Here is an 18,517-nt window from a genome sequence, read left to right as displayed (position 1 = left end):
CCATTTGAGACGGGCAACCAAAAAGTGACTCAAAGCGTCCGATGTTCACACCTGCGTGCGACTTATATATCCATCACCACACCGTCGTGCACCGTATTTGCGTCTGCTCGCTCTGCTATTGGCTCAAAAAAGTAAGCCGATATCCTGTTTATGCACATCTGATTGGTTCAGAAGTTCGCTATGGCATTGGCAAGCCAGAAAAATTGAGCAGCGAGTGACTGAACCAATTTGGCCAAAGCAGTCGCTTTGCGACCAGAGCGGCCAATAATTGCGACCGTTTGTGACCAGTCGCTTTGCGAATAACTTGGTCGCGCGACGGGTGCCAGTCGCAGGTGTGAACGAGCCCTGACTCTCCAATGGGAAGGCGACCGGCCCGTCCAAGAATCGAACCTCTATCCTTGGTTTCAGGAACACCGTGCCCATTGAGCCGCCATCATAAACGTGTTCACAAGGGGCAGCACGCCTATGGCCGCCATGGCTCGCCAAGAGTGTTTGACACCGCACTCTTTGACTTGTCCAACTAAAGTAGCGGTTATCGGTTATCTCGCTATAGCTAACCTATATAAAGCTAATTGCTTCCCGGAGTATTGAATTTGTAGTTAGTGATGCACTGCGGAGCTCCATCCGCGAATGCCACCGCACGATCACGTTGGTGCTGTCAGCAATCTACCAATGGCGTGCGCATCACAAAACGGAACGCATTAGCAGACTTGTATTCCTGGCATTTCTGAATAACCTCTGAAAAAGAAAGAAAGAAACGGCTCAAGGGGAGCTGCCGCAATGTTGCAAGCACTACATCAGTGTCAGCACGTTAGCACGCTCTCTTCTTTCGGTAGCCAAGCCTAGTGGAGAGAGAGAGAGAAGCAAGGACAGGCATGGAGGTTAACTAGACGCGCGTCCGGTTCGCTACCCGGCACTGGGGGCCACAGGCGTGGTTCTCAATTAGGGGGGGGGGGGGCTAGTAAGTTTCAGCTCAGCTCCCCCCTCGCCCCTCCCCCCCCACCCCCACGTTGGTCGAGTTCGAAAGAAAGGTCGCCGCAATGGATAGAAAAATTAAAATGAAGCGATGACGTGCTTTTCACAAAGGCCTGTGCATTAAAGAATGGCGTGGAAGGTCCTACTGACTAAAGGCATGGGGCAGAAATGGCACCCCCCCCCCCCTCATTCGCACGCCTATGGGCAAAGCATCGCGAAGTGTATGCGGCAGAGGCGTAGCCAGAATTTTTTTTTTTTTTTTTGGGGGGGGGGGGATGGTTCAACCATAGTTTATGTATGTTCGCGCGTGCGTTTGCATGTGTGCCTGTATATATACGCAAGCAAAACTGAAAAATTTCGTGGGGGGGGGGGTAGGGGGTTTGAACCCCCTTAACCCCCCCCTCCTTCCCTGGCGACGCCCCTGGTATGCGGAGACAGTAGTTGATCTGTGCAACTCTCTCTACAGGAATAGATCGCTAAATATGGCGTATCACTTCTGCATCGTCGACGCCAGCGCAGCGCAGCGCGTCGATATAAGACGACGCGAAACACCATTCCGCCGTTATATGTCTGTACGTACACGTGCATATGTAACAGAACGTTCGTGGAATGTTGAATTGTTACACCGTGAGCCGAGCTTAGTTTGATATTCTGCCAACCCCTTTCCACGATACCGTGACGTCGACAGGCGCATTAGCAACGAAGGCAACGGGAAGCATCCATCGGATGTGTCGCGTCGCGTGTAGACACAAGCACACCAAGCAATGACACACTATAGCGCGTGCACAGACAGGACAGCAGCAAGAGGGCCAAGTGCGCCCCGATGTCGCACACGTGACCTTGTTTGCCGACGTTTCGTCGAGTGGCAATGAGCGGCGTGGTGTCGGTGGGGCCGCGTCAGTGAGCTGCGCTCTTCCACCAGCGTCAGACAGATCCAGAGGCGTGAACGGCCCGGCGCGCACAGAGCGGCCGGTGTGAGCCCAGCCAGCCGGCAGCGGGACGTGCAGGGACAGCCCCGCCTTGGGCACACGAGCGCCGCGAGCGCTCGACGATAACGAAGGGCGCGTCATCGTCACTCGATCGCTTGTCGCGCCGCGGTGCGCGGAGGAAGGATTGCGCTGCTCCTGCTCCTGCGGTGACAGCGACTTCGCGGCGACACTCCGGGACCATGGCGGGCATGTGGTTTGTGGTCTGCGTGCCTAAGGATGAAGGTGAGTTGTGGCTTGGACCCACGCGGGCTCCCGTAAGCCCACCCACCACGATGGTCAGTGTTCGTGTCCTTCTCTGCAGAGCTAAATGAGGTCGGAGGTTCGAATACCACCGCAGAACGATGGCGGGCAAAATGCGAAAGCGTTGGTGCGCTTGGATTGAGGTGTAGCACGGCCGGTCTGGAGGCGTAATATAGCTACGGGTGGCAGCGTCTCCCGCTGCCCGGGCGTTTCTTTGGGACACTAATACCAATTAAAACCTTTTCCATTGAAAAGTTTCTTTTCAACGCTGCTAAACATGAGGGCGCGGGTTCGATTCCCAAGACTGCGGTCGCATTACGGTGGGTGCGAAGTGCAACAACGCCCTCGTACTTAGATTTGGGCGCTCGTTAAAGAACTTCAAGTGGTCAAAATTCACCTGGCGGCTCCCACTAAGGCATGCCTAGTAACCACGTCGTAATTTTGGTGTGTAAAACCTCAAAATTCATTAAAATTTATCTCCGAAATTTGTCTTATTAAGCGGTCAAATGAGTGGACTCGCAATGCATCTTGCCATAGCTAGTTCTAGTACCAGTGACTGTTGCCTTCTGTAGCTCATTCTCCGATATGCCGTCAAGCGTTTCTTGAAGTCGAGTGCCGAGTTGCCTCATTGTGAATGTCGCGGCGCAGGCTGCGCGTCTTTTATCGCTTGCACGGCAGACTCTACGGACTGAAAGATTACACCAAGGTGTTGGAGCTTCTGTTTGCGGAAGCACTTGGCATTAGTTCAAAAGGACAGACTGATGGGCTAGTTGGTAGTGCACTATTCTGAACAGTAGCGTAGAGGAAGCACACGGACGGCGACAGATCAAGACGGGACACAGCGCTAACAACTCAGTGTTTATTGCACGTGATCGTAATACACACGACACCACGCGAAGGAACGGAGAGGGGGAAAGGGTACGCAAGGACAATCGACCCAGCAAATGAAGCAGGCGGCTGTCGCGACAAAAATGCCATTTCCTTTTCCGATAAACAGATTGAAGGGCAACTTACAGCCTCTCTATATTTAATCTCTGCTGCCTCAATAATTTCTCTCGTTTGCTGGTCAGAATTTTTGGCTATCGAATGCGCGCGGTTAAACAGTGGCCTGCAGCCGCAACGTGCACAATGCGCAGCGAGCGTGTTTATAGGCGTGTTTATAGACATTGTACCGGTGCTGCTCGCAGGCAATCGTTCATGCACCTGCCTGTCTGGCCTACACAGAAACATTTTAATGAAAAGCTGAAGATGTTTGCAAGGCTATTCGACATACTCTTTGCCACATGCGAGCGGAATAGACGACATCCTCTACGCAAGACACAAACGGTTCGCGGTGCTTCTTATTGCACATACGTGGCTTGCGCACTCCTGCGTTCACTCTAGCGCACATGCTCGACAGCTTTATTGGAGCAGGATAGCGCAATATCAACACCGACGCGCTTTGTAATTTTCTTGGGATTGTGACTAATATTGCGGAAGTAAGGCAAGACAAACAACTTTTTCTGCCATGCGTCACATGGTCAATGGCATTGCGGTCATCTTCCTTGACTTTCTTCAGCATGCTCCCCAGCTGATACAGCGGAGAACACATGCAACGGGTAACCCGCATCTGATAAACGTGCAACCTGGCTATCAAAGCTTCTGTGATTGAAGTGCGGGCAGGACTTCAAAAGGGCATTATTAAAACACAACTTGGTTATGCCTCGCTTTACCAGATTTGAATGAGCCGATGGACATGAAAGGATGGACTTTTTGCCTCTGTAACACCAACATACCTGCTTACTATCAAAAGTGAGGGTCACGTCTAAAAGCCTGAGGGACCCGTTAACGGGTGCTTCAAATGTTACAACAACAGGCCTAAGGCATTCATTAAAAACAGAGCGAACAGCACTTGTCAGGTCGGTAGGCAAACCAAAATCACGTGACACTGCTGAGAATTCGGCGCAGCGCGTGTGCTTCTGTGCACATCAGCACTACCGCAAGCCATCTTCATGTGGAATGATCTTCCCGATGATATCGCCTCTAATAGTAACCCTAACGCGTTTCGGCAGAAACTTGAGATACATTTTCGCGGTGTAGAGCTGCAAGTTTTTTTTTTTCCTTTTTTGTAAGTTTCTTTCCCTTTTTTTTCATCGAACATTCAAACTTTTATATTGTCAAGTGTTGCGCTCTGTTTTTATTAACGTGCTGCTATTCGTGTACTATTGAATTACAATGACTCATTGCATTGTTAATTTTATTACGAAGTATTTTTTGGTTATTATTATTAACCTGCACTGTAGCTTTGTTCATTGTGAGATTTTGTTCATTATCTGATTTCACTGTAACCCCCCTGACTCAATGCCTTCGGGCCTGTAAGGTATCTTCTGTAAGGTAGATGACGTTGTCATATGCGAATTTCACTGGCGGCAGAGGCCAATGATAGCGTGCGGTTGTTCGGTGTATAGCGACGGCCGACGCGCTATTTCAACTACCTCCAATTTCTCGATTCAACGTTTCCCTTCATGCTCGGCTGAAATATCGTACTGCTGCGTTGCTTCTGCCTTCGCAGGTTACACGCCTCGACCAGCGTACGACGCTGCAAATATGGCAATATTTCATTCAAACACTGTTTCACGGCGTTTTCAATCTGGGCTGTCTTCACTCGCTAATTTACCGCGTGCCTCGCAATCATATCATTGTCTTGGCGCGCAATAACTCGGCAATTATTTCGTCTTCAATCGCTGCTTTCGAGCGACCCGGTGTTAACGCGATAGCGTTGAAGAGCTCGTTTCGCAGAAATTCCGGTGTCGGCGTCGTCGTTGGTTCTTAGCGAAAAATCGAGATTTATATAGATAAATAAAAATATTCGGTTCGAGTGGGAATCGAACCCAGGTCTTGTGCGTGGCAAGCAGGTGTTCTACAACAGAGCCACGCCATTGCTTGAAACTGCTTCGGGAAAAAGAAAAAACACTATACGAATGTCATGTAGTGAGAAGTCTCCTTAACGCATGTAATATTGCGTGGCGGTAGCGTAGAATCGCGCCAGGCGTCAGAACATGTGGGTTGTTCAACGAGTGGGAAATTCAAAGGCCCACCCATTACAAAGCGCTCTGGCATAATTAATCATCATTATCAGTAAGAGCATCAACAAAGTGTACAGGTGCGCGTGTTGCGTTACGGACGCGTAGGGGGTACTTTGCCAATTTGCAAAAGGAAGAATTATGGCGTAGTGGAGACTTTGCAACTTTTCTTGTGTTCCTTTCCCGCAGCGGCACGGTTGGGGTTTCCACCGAGAACCGAAGCCAGGCTAGCGATTGAGAAGGCGATGCGAAAGGAGGCCCGATTACGCTATCGCGTTCTACTCTTAAAGGCGAAGCTCAAGCGTCCTCCTAATTTTTCCTCGCCGTTCATCTTGAAGCTATCGTACCTGTACTTAGCGACGATGGCTTTGCAGAATGGATCGTTGGGCGAGTTGGTACGTCATAATTAACGTAGTGCGCAAAAAAAAAATCGCAAAAAAATCGAGTACACAGAGTGGAAGGCGACCACACGAGCGCTTACTTACAAATGAACGTTTATCGACACTGGAAAAAGCTGAATTAGATTATACAGGGGGCCACCTTAGATAACTACGTCATTGCGCCTGCTGGCTTCTTACATGTGGTCACCAACTTTCCTACATTTATTTTTGTTTGGTTTTCAATAAGCGTTCGGTTGTAATTTAAGACCTCATGTTGTCACCTCCCTCTCGATGTGTCGCCGTTTTTAAATGCGAAGCATTTCTTAGCGAACCTCTGGCACTTTGAGCGTATCTATCTATCTATCTATCTATCTATCTATCTATCTATCTATCTATCTATCTATCTATCTATCTATCTATCTATCTATCTATCTATCTATCTATCTATCTATCTATCTATCTATCTATCTATCTATCTATCTATCTATCTATCTATCTATCTATCTATCTATCTATCTATCTATCTATCTATCTATCTATCTATCTATCTATCTATCTATCTATCTATCTATCTATCTATCTATCTATCTATCTATCTATCTATCTAGCCGCCTACGTCTGGGTGCTCTCATGGTCGCCTCCTTAGCTTGGTGTAGACCAAAATTTGCATGGGAGGGTAAGAGGATTTGACGAATATTATTGCCGGGTCATGACATGAATAACAATAAAATCCTGTCGCGTACGTCGTCAAACCCTTTCCACTAAACACGTGTGGCACATACCCGTTTACCACGGGCCGCGTGACCAGGAACGGCGAGAACAGACATTGGTAACTTAAATGCTAGAGCGTTAAGAAAAACCAAGATCGGCAGCGTTGACTCAACGAATGGAAAGAATGAAAATTAGGATCCCAGCAGGAATCGAACTCAAGCATCCTGCGTGGCAATCAGGTATTCTACCACTGAGCCACGCCAGGTCTATAAGCTGGTTTCGAAAAACAGCCTACGCAGGCGTAATAACGGTGCAACGTCAATTGTGGTTGTGGTGCTGGCTATCTAATTTTACAATAAAGTACACACTACATGATACTCCTACGATACAGGCGTCATATAAGATTGACGTCTGTAGTTTCAGTGTTGGCTCCGCTTTTATAGCAGTCTATTAAACATTACGTTTGTATTCCTATGATTCAGCAAGCTATATTGCTCGACCCCGGAGGAATACATTAACGAAAGTTCATATGATATCGACATCACCGCACCGTAAAGTGCACTTCGTCCACCAGAACGACGCAGTGTCCTCTTCCTTTCTTACGAGGCTGGGCGATGGCCTCATGCTGACCGAGGATAATGCCAGATTGATTGACAGCCGCTTTGTAGACTAGGCTACGTAGGCCACATACGTCCAGGTAGTCTACGAATACCACAAACACCATCCACTGATGTTGGTCTACGTAGCACTATCCAGGCCTACCAGCCTCGAAGGCCTATACCTCACCAACGCGAAGGGTGGCTTCAGGTTCCGACATGTCGCCGGCTCTGTCCACAGACAATTTGTCGACGAAATGACCGAGGCATCCACGAATTCCGACAGCTCTACTATACCACATACTTCCCTACACATGGACCCCTCGTCACCACGATCACGACCGGATCCTGTAACAAGTCATGACCAGCTGCTGGTGCTCACTGATCACGGTGATGATGGCCTTGTTCAAGAACTGTCAACAACTTATTCCACACAAGCACACGGGTTCGTGAAACGTGTGTGCGTTCTCCATCACAAGGGCCAAGTATAAGCACTACATATCAGCTTAAGGCTTCGGGTGTTGGTAATGCCCACGTTGCCGTTGGCAGCGTTGCCCACCTGTAAACAATTGGTTATAGAACACATATGCGGAAGCTTCAACATATATATGTGTGCGTATAAAATTTATGCAAATTTTTAGCGTCATTTTGTAACGTGTCGCTCAGTAAAAAAAGTTACGCCACAGTCACCAACCCGCCGCATGCTTCGCATAACATCGACTCGCACGGTACGTGGGATCTGCCGAATTTTTTTTAGCGCTTTGTTCATCTTGGCTTTGCGCTGCTGAGCCAAAGGGCGCGGGTTCGATTCCCCGCCTTGTAGGCCGCATTTTGTGGAGAGAATTAAAAAAATGCTAGTGTACTAAATAAGTGTGTACAGACGGAATCACAGAGCGCCCAGCCGGCCGCTTCAGCTGCCGTTTTCTGCAGAAATACGCAAAGACCGACGCCGTAGTGATATACCTAACATAGTCAGACTGCATGCGAGGTCCTTGTACTATAATTCAAGCGCGAACGGAAGCTTGTAGCTAACGTGATGTAGCAGCTGCGGACAACAACAGCGTCCACAGCCACGCGCTTCACCGCTCAATTTGTGATTCCGTCTGTACTATATGTATATAAGGAACCCGATGTGGTCAAAACTAATCCGGTGACCCCCACTACGGCGTGTCCCTCGATATCGCGATTTTGGCACGGGAAACCCCAGAATCTTCTATGTTGAAGATACAGTGCTTTTGCATCGCCCGTAAAAACTGTTTTGCTTATCGTAGTAGCAATGGCATGCACGTTTTGTCTGTCGACTCTGTAAGCTGCTGCATCGCATCTTTAATGTTAGTGGTCCAGGCGGTACAGCTCGAGCCGAGTGTATCTGAAGTGGGCATTCGTAAGATAAAAGCAAGATGTATGCTCTATTTACCGCCGTGACTTGGCCGTACCTTACGGTAAATGACATCAAGCTGGAACAGAGTCAGTATTGTAAGCCATAAGATAGGTTCGCGGTGTCTGTATAATCCGAGGCAGCGGGCCATTTACGACAGATATCTCGGGTGAGTGCTTGCATTTTATAGCCGCACGTGTAGTTCAGACTGCCCGGTGCGCTAAATTATAGCACTGTGGGGGATTCAGTTGCGTTCAGAGATATACGCTCTGCTTCTGATAAGGTCGTCACGTGCTTGATAGGATAGCTATGATGGCCACATTTCGATGTTGGCTTTTCGGGGTGATTTTTCCTTTTCGGGGTGATTTTTATGGGCTGCTTCACAGTAATATTTCGGTGCATGTCTGGTATATAGACGTGTAGACACTACCTTCGGAAAGCGAATTTTTATTTTTTTTATCCTAACAATCAAGTGGAAAGGGATAGCTGTCGCCAAAAAATGGCGACGGCAACTACTTCATTTATTTTTATTTCAATAAAATACACGAGAGAAATGACAGGCATAGAGGATTATGTCGTTTATCTTGCTTTGTTTTCGAGCTTCGATGGAAGATCGTAAAACGTCAATAATTCCATCTGTAGCATTGATCATGCTATTGGCAAGACTTGTATGTCTCTCGGATTTATGCGAAGATAGGCGCGCTCATTTCCAAAACATTTCTCAAACTGCTCCAAAGACGCAGTAAACCCCGGACCCCGTCTTAATACGGCACTGTCGTTTGCATGGAGCGATATCAAAGAGAGTGCGAGCTGCTTTCTTTGTTCCTTAATCTAGACTGTTACCTCTTCCCAGCGCTTGAATGAATGAATGAATGAATGAATGAATGAATGAATGAATTTCGAGGAAAGTAATCGGTCTCGGCCACTGTTGATAATGTAGGAAAAAGGTCTGCCTAAAAAAGATTAGTGGATGAACAGCGCGATTCCATGTCACTCTCTGTAACTTCATTTCGGCACGTGTTCAAATCGGTCCTTTCGCGTGAGCTGGCTGACCTTTCCTACACTACTCGAAGCAGGCCACTTTGACTATCGCATGTCGCGATGGCTTTCTGTGCTTCATTATTTCGTGGTACCACATTTCCTACAGGGTTATGTCACCGTCTGCTACACGTGTTGGATGTCGGATCTCCCTTGGGAGGAAGCTACAAGTTGCATACCAAACTGCTTGTACGAAGCATCTTAAAAAGTACGTGGAACACCGACCACGAAAGAATAAGAAAGACGTTTCGGCTTCCCTGACGGGAGCCTTGTTCACAACGAAGGCTCACGCACCACGAAAGGCGCATGTCGCTGGGAGGTCACAGTTCGCGGAAGTACAACGCTGCAACTTGAAAAACATGTCTAGGAACTCCGTACCGTATTTCTGGCTCTTACACAGTACACACGCGTAACATATCTAGCCTGTTCTTCAGTTTTACTTTGAGCAGAGCGACATAGCACGTCCTTTCGCCCGAGGCGAATATATTCTTTGCTCGCCCAAACACCGCTCGTAAGCGTCACTTTCACCGCTTTGGAAAGCGATGCCGCGTCATCTCTCGCATACCTGAGGGTGATCAAGGGAGCATTAAGTTGACGCACGTGGTACGCTTTATCGGCATGGTAAGACCCACTGCTCGCGCGGCGTTGTTGCTGATTGGTTGCAAGTGACCGCGCGAATTGGCCAATAGCATTTCACAGCTGGCTGGGATTCACACTGAGGGCGTTATATGACGCGGCGTGTAAAACTATATGAGATCGGACTTAACGCGTGCGTCAGCGCAACACCGCAGGACAGGTATTAATATAGCAGTGAAAATGGGGTGGCATGACTGAATCTAAGTAATATATTTGTTTGGGTCTTACATCCCAAAACTACGATATGATTAGGGAGGGCTCCGGAAATTTCGACTACCTGGTGTTCTTTAACGTGCACCTAAATCTATGTAGACGGGCCTCTAGCATTTCGCCCCCTATCGAAATGCGACTGCCGCGGCCATGATTCGATCCCGCGACCTTCGGGTCAGTAGTCGAGCACCATTACATTACGGCGTCTAATAGGTCCTACTTTATTCTCTGAAGGGGGTCATAGACTTCATACAAATTTCAGTAAGTTTCGTCGAGCGAACGTCGCCAATATCCGTGACGTCACGCGCGGAGATTTCGGCGCGCAACTTAAAAATGAAACGTTGACCTTGATTTTCTCCTGTATCAATAAACATATTATGGTGAAATTAACGACATTAGAGTTATGAGAGTACAGTTTATGAAACCAGAGTTATTCGTTGGTATCACTTTAGTGTCCATTCGCACTGATTGTTCGTCGTACTGTGATCGTGTCGTGAATGCAATGACCGTTCTTTCGGAAGCACTTTTCCGCTGGTGCGGCTCTTTGATGCAACTGTCGTCGGCCATGCGTGCCGTGTACTGTATGCGCGAGCAGCCGATTTCGAGGCGCTGTGGCGGCCGTCCTTGAGCCGTCGAAATCTGCAAGCGGCATGGCGTGCTTCTCATGGCTCTTGAATCTTTTTACCATGCAAAGCAGCCCGTTTCTGCGGTATACGGAGGGCGGATTCCAAGTTCACGGGCTCCGAGGGACCGTTGCGACAGTGAGGCGAAAAATCGTGCTGACGTAGCTCGCGACAGCATTGAGTGATGTACCCAGCCCAAGGTGGCAGTACACGGATGAAAATCTTTTGAGGGTCATTATTCGGGGCTCCGATGACCCTGGCAAGCGCGCGAACCGTGGCGTTCGTTTTCGCAATCTCTTCCGATGCTTCCGCGTGCGTGCGAGTCACGGATTACTCACGACTCATTTCCGAGAACACGTGGGGTAGCACAGCGTCTTTTTTTACGAATGCTAGATCTTTGAGCAACGGATGCTTCCAGTTAATTAAATCTGGGGTTTTACGGGCAAATACCACGATATGATAACGAGGAACACATTAGTTGGGAACTCCAGAATAATTTTGACAAGCTGGGATTCTTTACGTCCCCCCTTATAAAAGCACACGGGTGTTCTGGTATTTGGCCCCGTCTAATGCGGACGCCGTGCTCGGGAATCGAACACACGGCCTCGAGTACTTCCATTTGTAACCTATACTTCGGATGAATACCGACGTTATTTTTAAGTTATCCTCAACAGTATAACAGTATATTATGTTCAACAGTAGCGAACGTTCAAACTTGTACTTATAAATGATAATAATAATTAATTTTAGATAACTAACAGTTCAGTACTCACTGGCACATATTGAAATTACCGTTTGAAATATGTGCCAGTGAGTTAATAAAGTTCTGGTTTCTTTCACTGCTTAGTAGCAATAAACTTTCTCACTAAATAAAATACTGAAACATCTTAACGAACCTTTACTATTCCAAACTGATTCGGTGTATAATTCTTTCACTAACCCGACACAGGCTACCAATTAATGCATGTCCGCTTAGCAGATATCTTCAGAATATTCGGCCTTTTATCATTGCCGTATGTTAGCTCCTATGAGGGGCAAGGTTTCACTCTGAACCGCGACGACTCGATCGGAGCCAAAAGTTTCCGTTGCAAGCAAAGCAGTGACAAAAACGCGATAAGCGATGCGGCTCGATTGACGACGTGCCCCTTTGATCGCCCTGGATTCTCGGCACAAACGCGTGACGTCAGTGTTTTGAGAACCTGACGTGTTCTTTCTCTCCTGTATCTGAGGTCGCGCCGTTATCACATTCTCAGCTTTTTCCTATACTCCTTAGATTCGGACTTAGCGCAGTGTCCTCGTACACAGATCGGACATCGCGTCGCCATTCGCGAAATCACGAGCAGGAATCTGATATGTTCTCGCGTATGATCCAGAGGCTCAAGAGAAATTTATTTTATTTATTCATATACCCTAAAAGCCCAATCGGGCTTTGCATAGGGATGGAGTCGGTAACAATAGTAACGTGCATAAAAAATAAGAACAATAATAGCATACAGTGATATAGTTATATACAGTAGAAAAAAGAAACAAGAAAGTACATGCGCAAGTAAGTACGGGACACAGAATTACAAATTTAGAAAAATAGTCAATTCGTTAACGAAATTATCATGATTAGTTACGGATGCAATGTCTCTCGGTAGTTTATTCCAAAGGTATATTGCGAAAGGTAGGGGTGAATGACGATACAAATTTGTGCGCGCAGACCGGGGTTGTTCTTTAAATGGGTGATCACGACATTGGAAAATGAGCAGTAACGATGCGAGATTCGCGGAACAGGGATGTACTAAGATAAAGCGTGTGAAAAATAAGATAACAGCGCTATTAGTCTGTGTTTTTGAAGAGGGGACAATGAAAACGATTCCTTGATGTGTGGCCTAGGAAAAGGCAAGGTGAAAAAAAAATGGCTCCCGGACATGAATGCATGTGTATATACGTCGCGAAAAGAGTTCGGCGCGTCTGGTGTGCAGCCTATTTTCTGGGTCAGATATCGAATCTGACGCTCTTGAACGCTGGAGGTGCTCGAGCATGATCTTTTGTGGAAGCGAAGGCGCAGGTGATAATCTGTTGTCCGTGTGTGCGAGTGCGTGAGTGTCTGCGTCGTTTGGTTATCTTCGCCCCGATTCTACATCGCTTTGCTTCCGTCTGACGCGAGTCTCGAGGCCATTACAATTAGGTGAAGGGTGCCCTGGGCAAATGAGTGTAGAGTGTTCCTACTAACGAGGGCATGTGTTGGTTGTTCCGCTGTACCGTTTCCTTGAGGCGTACTTTAGTGACGGTACGTATGCATACACAACACGTGGTCGTACGGAATATACTTAAGTCGAACAGGCTCGCTCTGAACAACGTCTCATTGGCCCGTTAAACAAAACCTTGACGCTATTCGACCGCCTCTTCGGGGTCAGGATGAAGCGTTAACCGACACAATTGTCCCCTTGTCAGATCTCTTGAAGGGCCGGCAGAGGTACTGCGATTGTATTGGGTCATTGCTCCGGCATCGGGCAGGTCTGAGCGAGAAGTGATGCTGTGGACATAGCTGAGGCCATAAACACGACGGTATTATCCACACAACGGTTCCTCTACGTTTATCAATTGTTTGCTTAGTGGTTGTCCGTCTCGGTGGTACGGTGGGTAAAGTGTTCGGCTGCTGACCCGAAAGTCGCGGGTTCGATCCCAGCCGCGACGGTCGCATTTCGACCGACGCGGAAGGCTAGAGGCCCGTGTACGATGCCGCCACCGCCATGGCGGTGGCGGCATCGGTGGTGGTGGAATTAGCTTGGCATACTTGACCGACCGTTGTTTCGCCTGGTAGTCTTTAGCTCTTAGCACACGGTTAAGTATGCCAAGCTAGCCCTACTCGTTGCACCAAAAGTTTATTAACTTGATGTTCCGAAGTAGGAATTCTACAGGCGTACAACTCTTACACTACTCCAGATCCTTCCGGGAACACTTCATCTAGAAAGTTCGCGCGCGGAAATCTCTTGCAGGACCATGAAGTAACGCTTTTTATTTCTATTTCTTCCCCTAGAAATGCTGGTTCAACCACGCTAAGTGTTCCAAACCACCAGCTTCACCAGCTTCACCACAAAAGGCATCCAGGCGTTGCTTTGCGAATTTTAGTGATTAGACCACCGTCCAATCGTTCGCTCACAAGCGACTGCGTTTGTAGCGACGCACATAACTTCAACGTGTATACCGTACACAACGTCACCTAAGTGGCTATGTGAGTTCTCCGCGTTCTTATCTGTTCAGCATATGCGGTTTCGTAGCCACTCCTTCGGGATACAAGATAGTGCACGCTCTTATAGCCGCATTAAAGCCGTGTACCGAGCTGTTGTGTACATACGATAGGATGTCCCTGGTAACGGCAGGTGTTTTTTTTTTTCTAACAGCCGTGCTTCGTACTTCGCATCGGTTCTTGCCGACACAGGCTGTTTGGATAAAGTGCAAACGTCCATGTCGCACCTGCAACATGGTGTGCAAAGTGTGTGCAGGTCTGATAGCTGCGATTGTTATCGGTCTTATCAGATTATTCCGCCATCTACAGGAAAACACGAGATATCGCAACAGATCGGCTTTGACTATGTCGTGTTTACTGTTGATACATTATTTGTGGCTTCGCGTGGCACGGGCTAGACACTGTTTTTTCCATTCGAATGACTTACAACCGAAGCTGTGGCACCTGCATGCCGTTGTGACTATTTCATTGGGCGCGTGCCTAGGATGGTGCAGAAAAGAGAGAAGTGGTCTGCTGCTCTTGATACTTACGAAGGTTCTTTTGGCGTTGTCCGTCGTTATATATAGCTTCCATTAGTAGCTGGCATCTTGTCCATCTGACGCGCCATCCTCTTCAGTTTCGTCATACTTGTGCTTCGAGTTATCGCGACTGGAGTGTTGGAGTGCCGCGAAGACGGAAGTTTCTGGTGACGACGCTACCTTGAACCTTCCGTTCTCATTTTACATTTCTCTACTTCTTGCAATCGTTGTGCGTTATTGTGCGTGTTATTGCCTCAGCTGGTTGTGACGTCAAAGGTTTCGACGCAGTCTGCTGGAGTCAAGTGAACTGTTATCGATCGACAAGAATCTCACTGCCTTGTAAAATTGCTAAGCGCTCGACATATAAGAAATCCCCCCCCCCCCCCAAAAAAAAAAGGCAGGAGTCAGGGGAAGATGGAAGCTTTTGAGGAAAAACATCCTACCGCGCGAGCAGACAGCGAAAGGGCAAGGTTCTCCCTGCGCAAATATTAGAAGTGAGCGAGCTGGCCGCGGACTTTTAAATGCGCCCGTTGCGCTTCTCGCGCCATCTCGCTGGTAATGAAGAAACGCCTATAAGCGCCTGCCGTCTCTGAGTCCTGCCAGCGGTAAAGGGTGTGTATATAACGCTCGCTGTTAGATACCTGAAGGATCTGTGTTTTGTGGCGTAGTGGTTAGCGCCACGCGCTGCGGAGCGAGAGGTCGCTGGTTCGATTCCGCGCTTCGGAAGCATCTTTCTGAATTATTTTCCTTTGGGACTTTTATATATATACACATACTTATACATATACGGTGCATGACGGCGGCGACGGCAAAAACCAGCCGAGACTGTCCATATAATTGCTATGGCAATAAAATTCGTAAACAGGGGGTGTGCTGGAACTGACGTCTCGTCCAGCAGACTTGTCGAAACGTCGGCTCCAGCGCATCCCCTGTTTGCGAATTTTTCATCGACATATAGGAACAAATACTGCACAACAACCTGCGGTGGACAAGTTGGTGCTGGACAAGTTGGTGCTAGACAAAGCGCTGTCCGGCGCCTGTCCCGTCTTGCGTTTCTTCTTGTGCGAAAGTGCTTCAGAGCTACAATATGTCAGTTAGCATATAGGAACACATGCGGGCTGCTTCTCCGCGATAAAAGCCGAAACGCGCTAAAATCTCGGAATTTTGCGACGTCACGCTGACGAACTGGGAATGCGATATTGAGCACGATATTGAAGAAACTTCTGGTTTCTTTCACTGCTGTGTAGCAATAAACTTCTTTCGCGAAGTAAAATACGGAGACATCCGAACTAACTTCGTGCAATTCATAACTTATTTAGGGGCACTTTAAGCGTTCACTCAAACTGGCTGTTCGTCGGAATTCAGATCAGTTGGTCGATCGAATATGTGTTTGGGCCAGTTGGTTCACACTTTCTTTCGAGGAGCAGCGCAAGAAACAGATAAAGAAGACACGCGTAGAAAGAGGCGCAGTTTACAGTGAATATTCACTTGTTGTAACACAAAAATAAGATAAGGAGGACCAAAACTCACAAACGCTCAGTTAAAAACATAAAATTCACTCTATATCTGTCCGCGACAACATAGTTTGCAAAGTAGCATTCACTCGCACTTCGCTTGTGCATGCTACAATAGTATACGTAGGTTACAACACAGGCTGAAACATCATTTGTATCAATGACATCTTCGTACAGATAAGCTGCATCATCTGACTTGCGAAAAGTTATTCTGGCGTATTTCGAAATATTTCTGCCGTCCGTATATAAGCCCGGCATACCGCCTCTTCCTGTCCCATTGCCCACTCTAAGTTTGATTGCGTATGACGGTGATGGGCTTTTCTTTGTCATAAAGCATGATCGTTGCGCGTCTCCACAAGGACGCTTGTCAGGGCACTACTTCGAGTACGCCTTTGCGATGTGTACAGCCGAGGTCGCTGATAAGTTGCCGGGTTCAGTGTGTCCGTTGCTGATGCGAACCTGAGTCCAGTGACATATTTCTTATAAAACGCGAGCAGGCCGGATGGGGGCGTGATCTGTTGTAAGGTTTCCTGCGGACTCTGACTCCCGGTAGCGTCAGCGCACTCGAGTCGCGCACTGACACAGAGAGAATTTGTTTAGGTGGACTTCGAGAGATAGCTTTATCTTAAGGAGGGCTCTCGGGTGAACGGCTGTATCAAATGATATTTTTTAGGGTGGTACTTGAGTATCAGTAAGTATGACATCTGTTGCGAAGAATTCTTACTTGGTCTGCTGTGCGTATAGCGTAATTGTAAGACAGTACTTAGAAGCAGGACATGTAAAGATCATGCACCTTACCGACTGTGGCATATATATATATATATATATATATATATATATATATATAATAACTTCCAGGCAAGTCTGTTTACTAGGCAACGTTTAAGCCACCAGCCAAAACAGGCGTCAGAAAGGATACGCGCACACACTTAGCGCTAACCACACACCGATTTATTGAAGTACATTATAAGGCATGACACCATTCTTGCACATGCGCAACACAAGACATACGTCATGACATGGAAGTTTTATCAGTTTATCATTGCATTTACAACCTTGCGTCAAGCGAGCCAATCTCGGTAGCCCATCTCTGTGATTGAGGTTTTACTTACTTATTTGTTAGAACTTTCACTGACTTGACTCATATTTTACCACTGTGTCGAGGCCAGGCCCGTAGCCAGGAATTTTTTTCGAGGGGGGGGGGGGGGGGGGGTGGGTGGGGGGGGGGACTTGGTGAAAGCCTTGAAAAAGACCTATTTTTATCATTTTTTCTGTAAAACACCCCCCTCCATCAGAATTTCGGGGGGGGGGGCTGCTTCCCCCCCCCCCCCTGGCTGGCTGCAGGCCTGCTCGAGGCGTGCACTGTTTCTGATCATTGTGTTCGCAGGGGAATGTCCTCTCTCTGTCTCTAATGTTTCTGTGGTATCGAGGAGACTGCAGCATATCTTCTACAACTGTCCTCGCTACGCTGTGCATAGACGATCACTCTCAATCGCTCTCGCTCGCCTTGACCGCAGACCGATGTCGCTACCAACTGTCCTCGAATGTCATCCCGAAAAGTCATCGATGATTAAAGCAACGAAGGCATTGTTAAAATTCCTAAGGACAACAGACTTGCACGAGCGGCTGTGCACTGATAGCGATGCCGTATACCGCACAACACTGTGGCGTTGTGTGTGTGCTCCCTCTCTTTCTCTCTTTCTTTACTCTTATTTAAACTCCCCCGTCTATTTCCCCTGTGCAGAGTAGCAGGGTTATGTTAAACTGGTTAACATCCCTGCCTCTCCCCTCTATCCTTTTTTCCTTCCTCTCTTCGCCTCTGTTTCTTCAGAAAAAATCAGGCGAAGCTGGCACTAAGCCGCGCAAAGCTTGAGACAGCGCAACTGGACTATTCTGAAGACTCATCTGGCTGCTTCTAGGTTGTTTCTAGGCCTTAGCTAGGTGATGCTAGGTTGTTCCTACGTGATTCTCAGCGCAGAGAGGTTCGGATTTAACCACAGCCACAGACACGACACGGATGTCCAAACTCCAGAGACAGAAACTCGCGCTGAAACCAACGTCTCATAGATCTACAGGTACGTCGTCGTTGGCGTAGGCCTTCCGTCGCTTCGGGGTCTTCTCGCAGCCGCCGTTGCCTTTCCCGTTCCCTATAGTATTCTCCCCTTGTACGGACTCGGGGGTCTTCGGCTCGCCGCCGTCGCTTCGCAGCCATTTGTTGGGCTAACTGTTGCCTTTTTCATTTTTAATGGAAGTTGTGTGTAGTGGAATTTACCCAATTTCTATGGCATATACCCGTTTATGATGATGATAGTTTTGTGATATGGCGCACAGTGACACATACCCGTTTGATGACGATAGATTTCTTCATTTTCAGTTGCCGCCGCGCTGGGTGTGTGCGACATCCTACAAAAT

The 18,517-nt window shown here is 47.9% G+C and overlaps 1 protein-coding gene across 2 annotated transcripts in view; it reads left to right on the top strand.

Annotated features, from left to right (window-relative positions):
* The first annotated feature begins 1,775 nt into the window (after positions 1–1,775).
* Positions 1,776–18,517, top strand: part of LOC119407024 (uncharacterized) — a 44,954-nt gene continuing 28,212 nt past the window's right edge. Inside the window, exon 1 of one of the 2 annotated variants that reach the window (XM_037673849.2) lies at positions 1,776–2,186. In XM_037673849.2, coding sequence (XP_037529777.1) covers positions 2,144–2,186 — 43 coding nt within the window. In that variant the 5' untranslated portion in view covers positions 1,776–2,143. The remainder of the gene's footprint in view (positions 2,187–18,517) is intronic. The other variant, XM_037673852.2, reaches the window with a different exon arrangement.

Source organism: Rhipicephalus sanguineus, chromosome 10, assembly GCF_013339695.2.
Source record: "Rhipicephalus sanguineus isolate Rsan-2018 chromosome 10, BIME_Rsan_1.4, whole genome shotgun sequence".
In the NCBI taxonomy this organism is placed as follows: domain Eukaryota; kingdom Metazoa; phylum Arthropoda; class Arachnida; order Ixodida; family Ixodidae; genus Rhipicephalus; species Rhipicephalus sanguineus.
The sequence above is the reverse complement of the archived record's forward strand: the minus strand, read 5'-3'. Positions and strand labels throughout refer to the sequence as shown.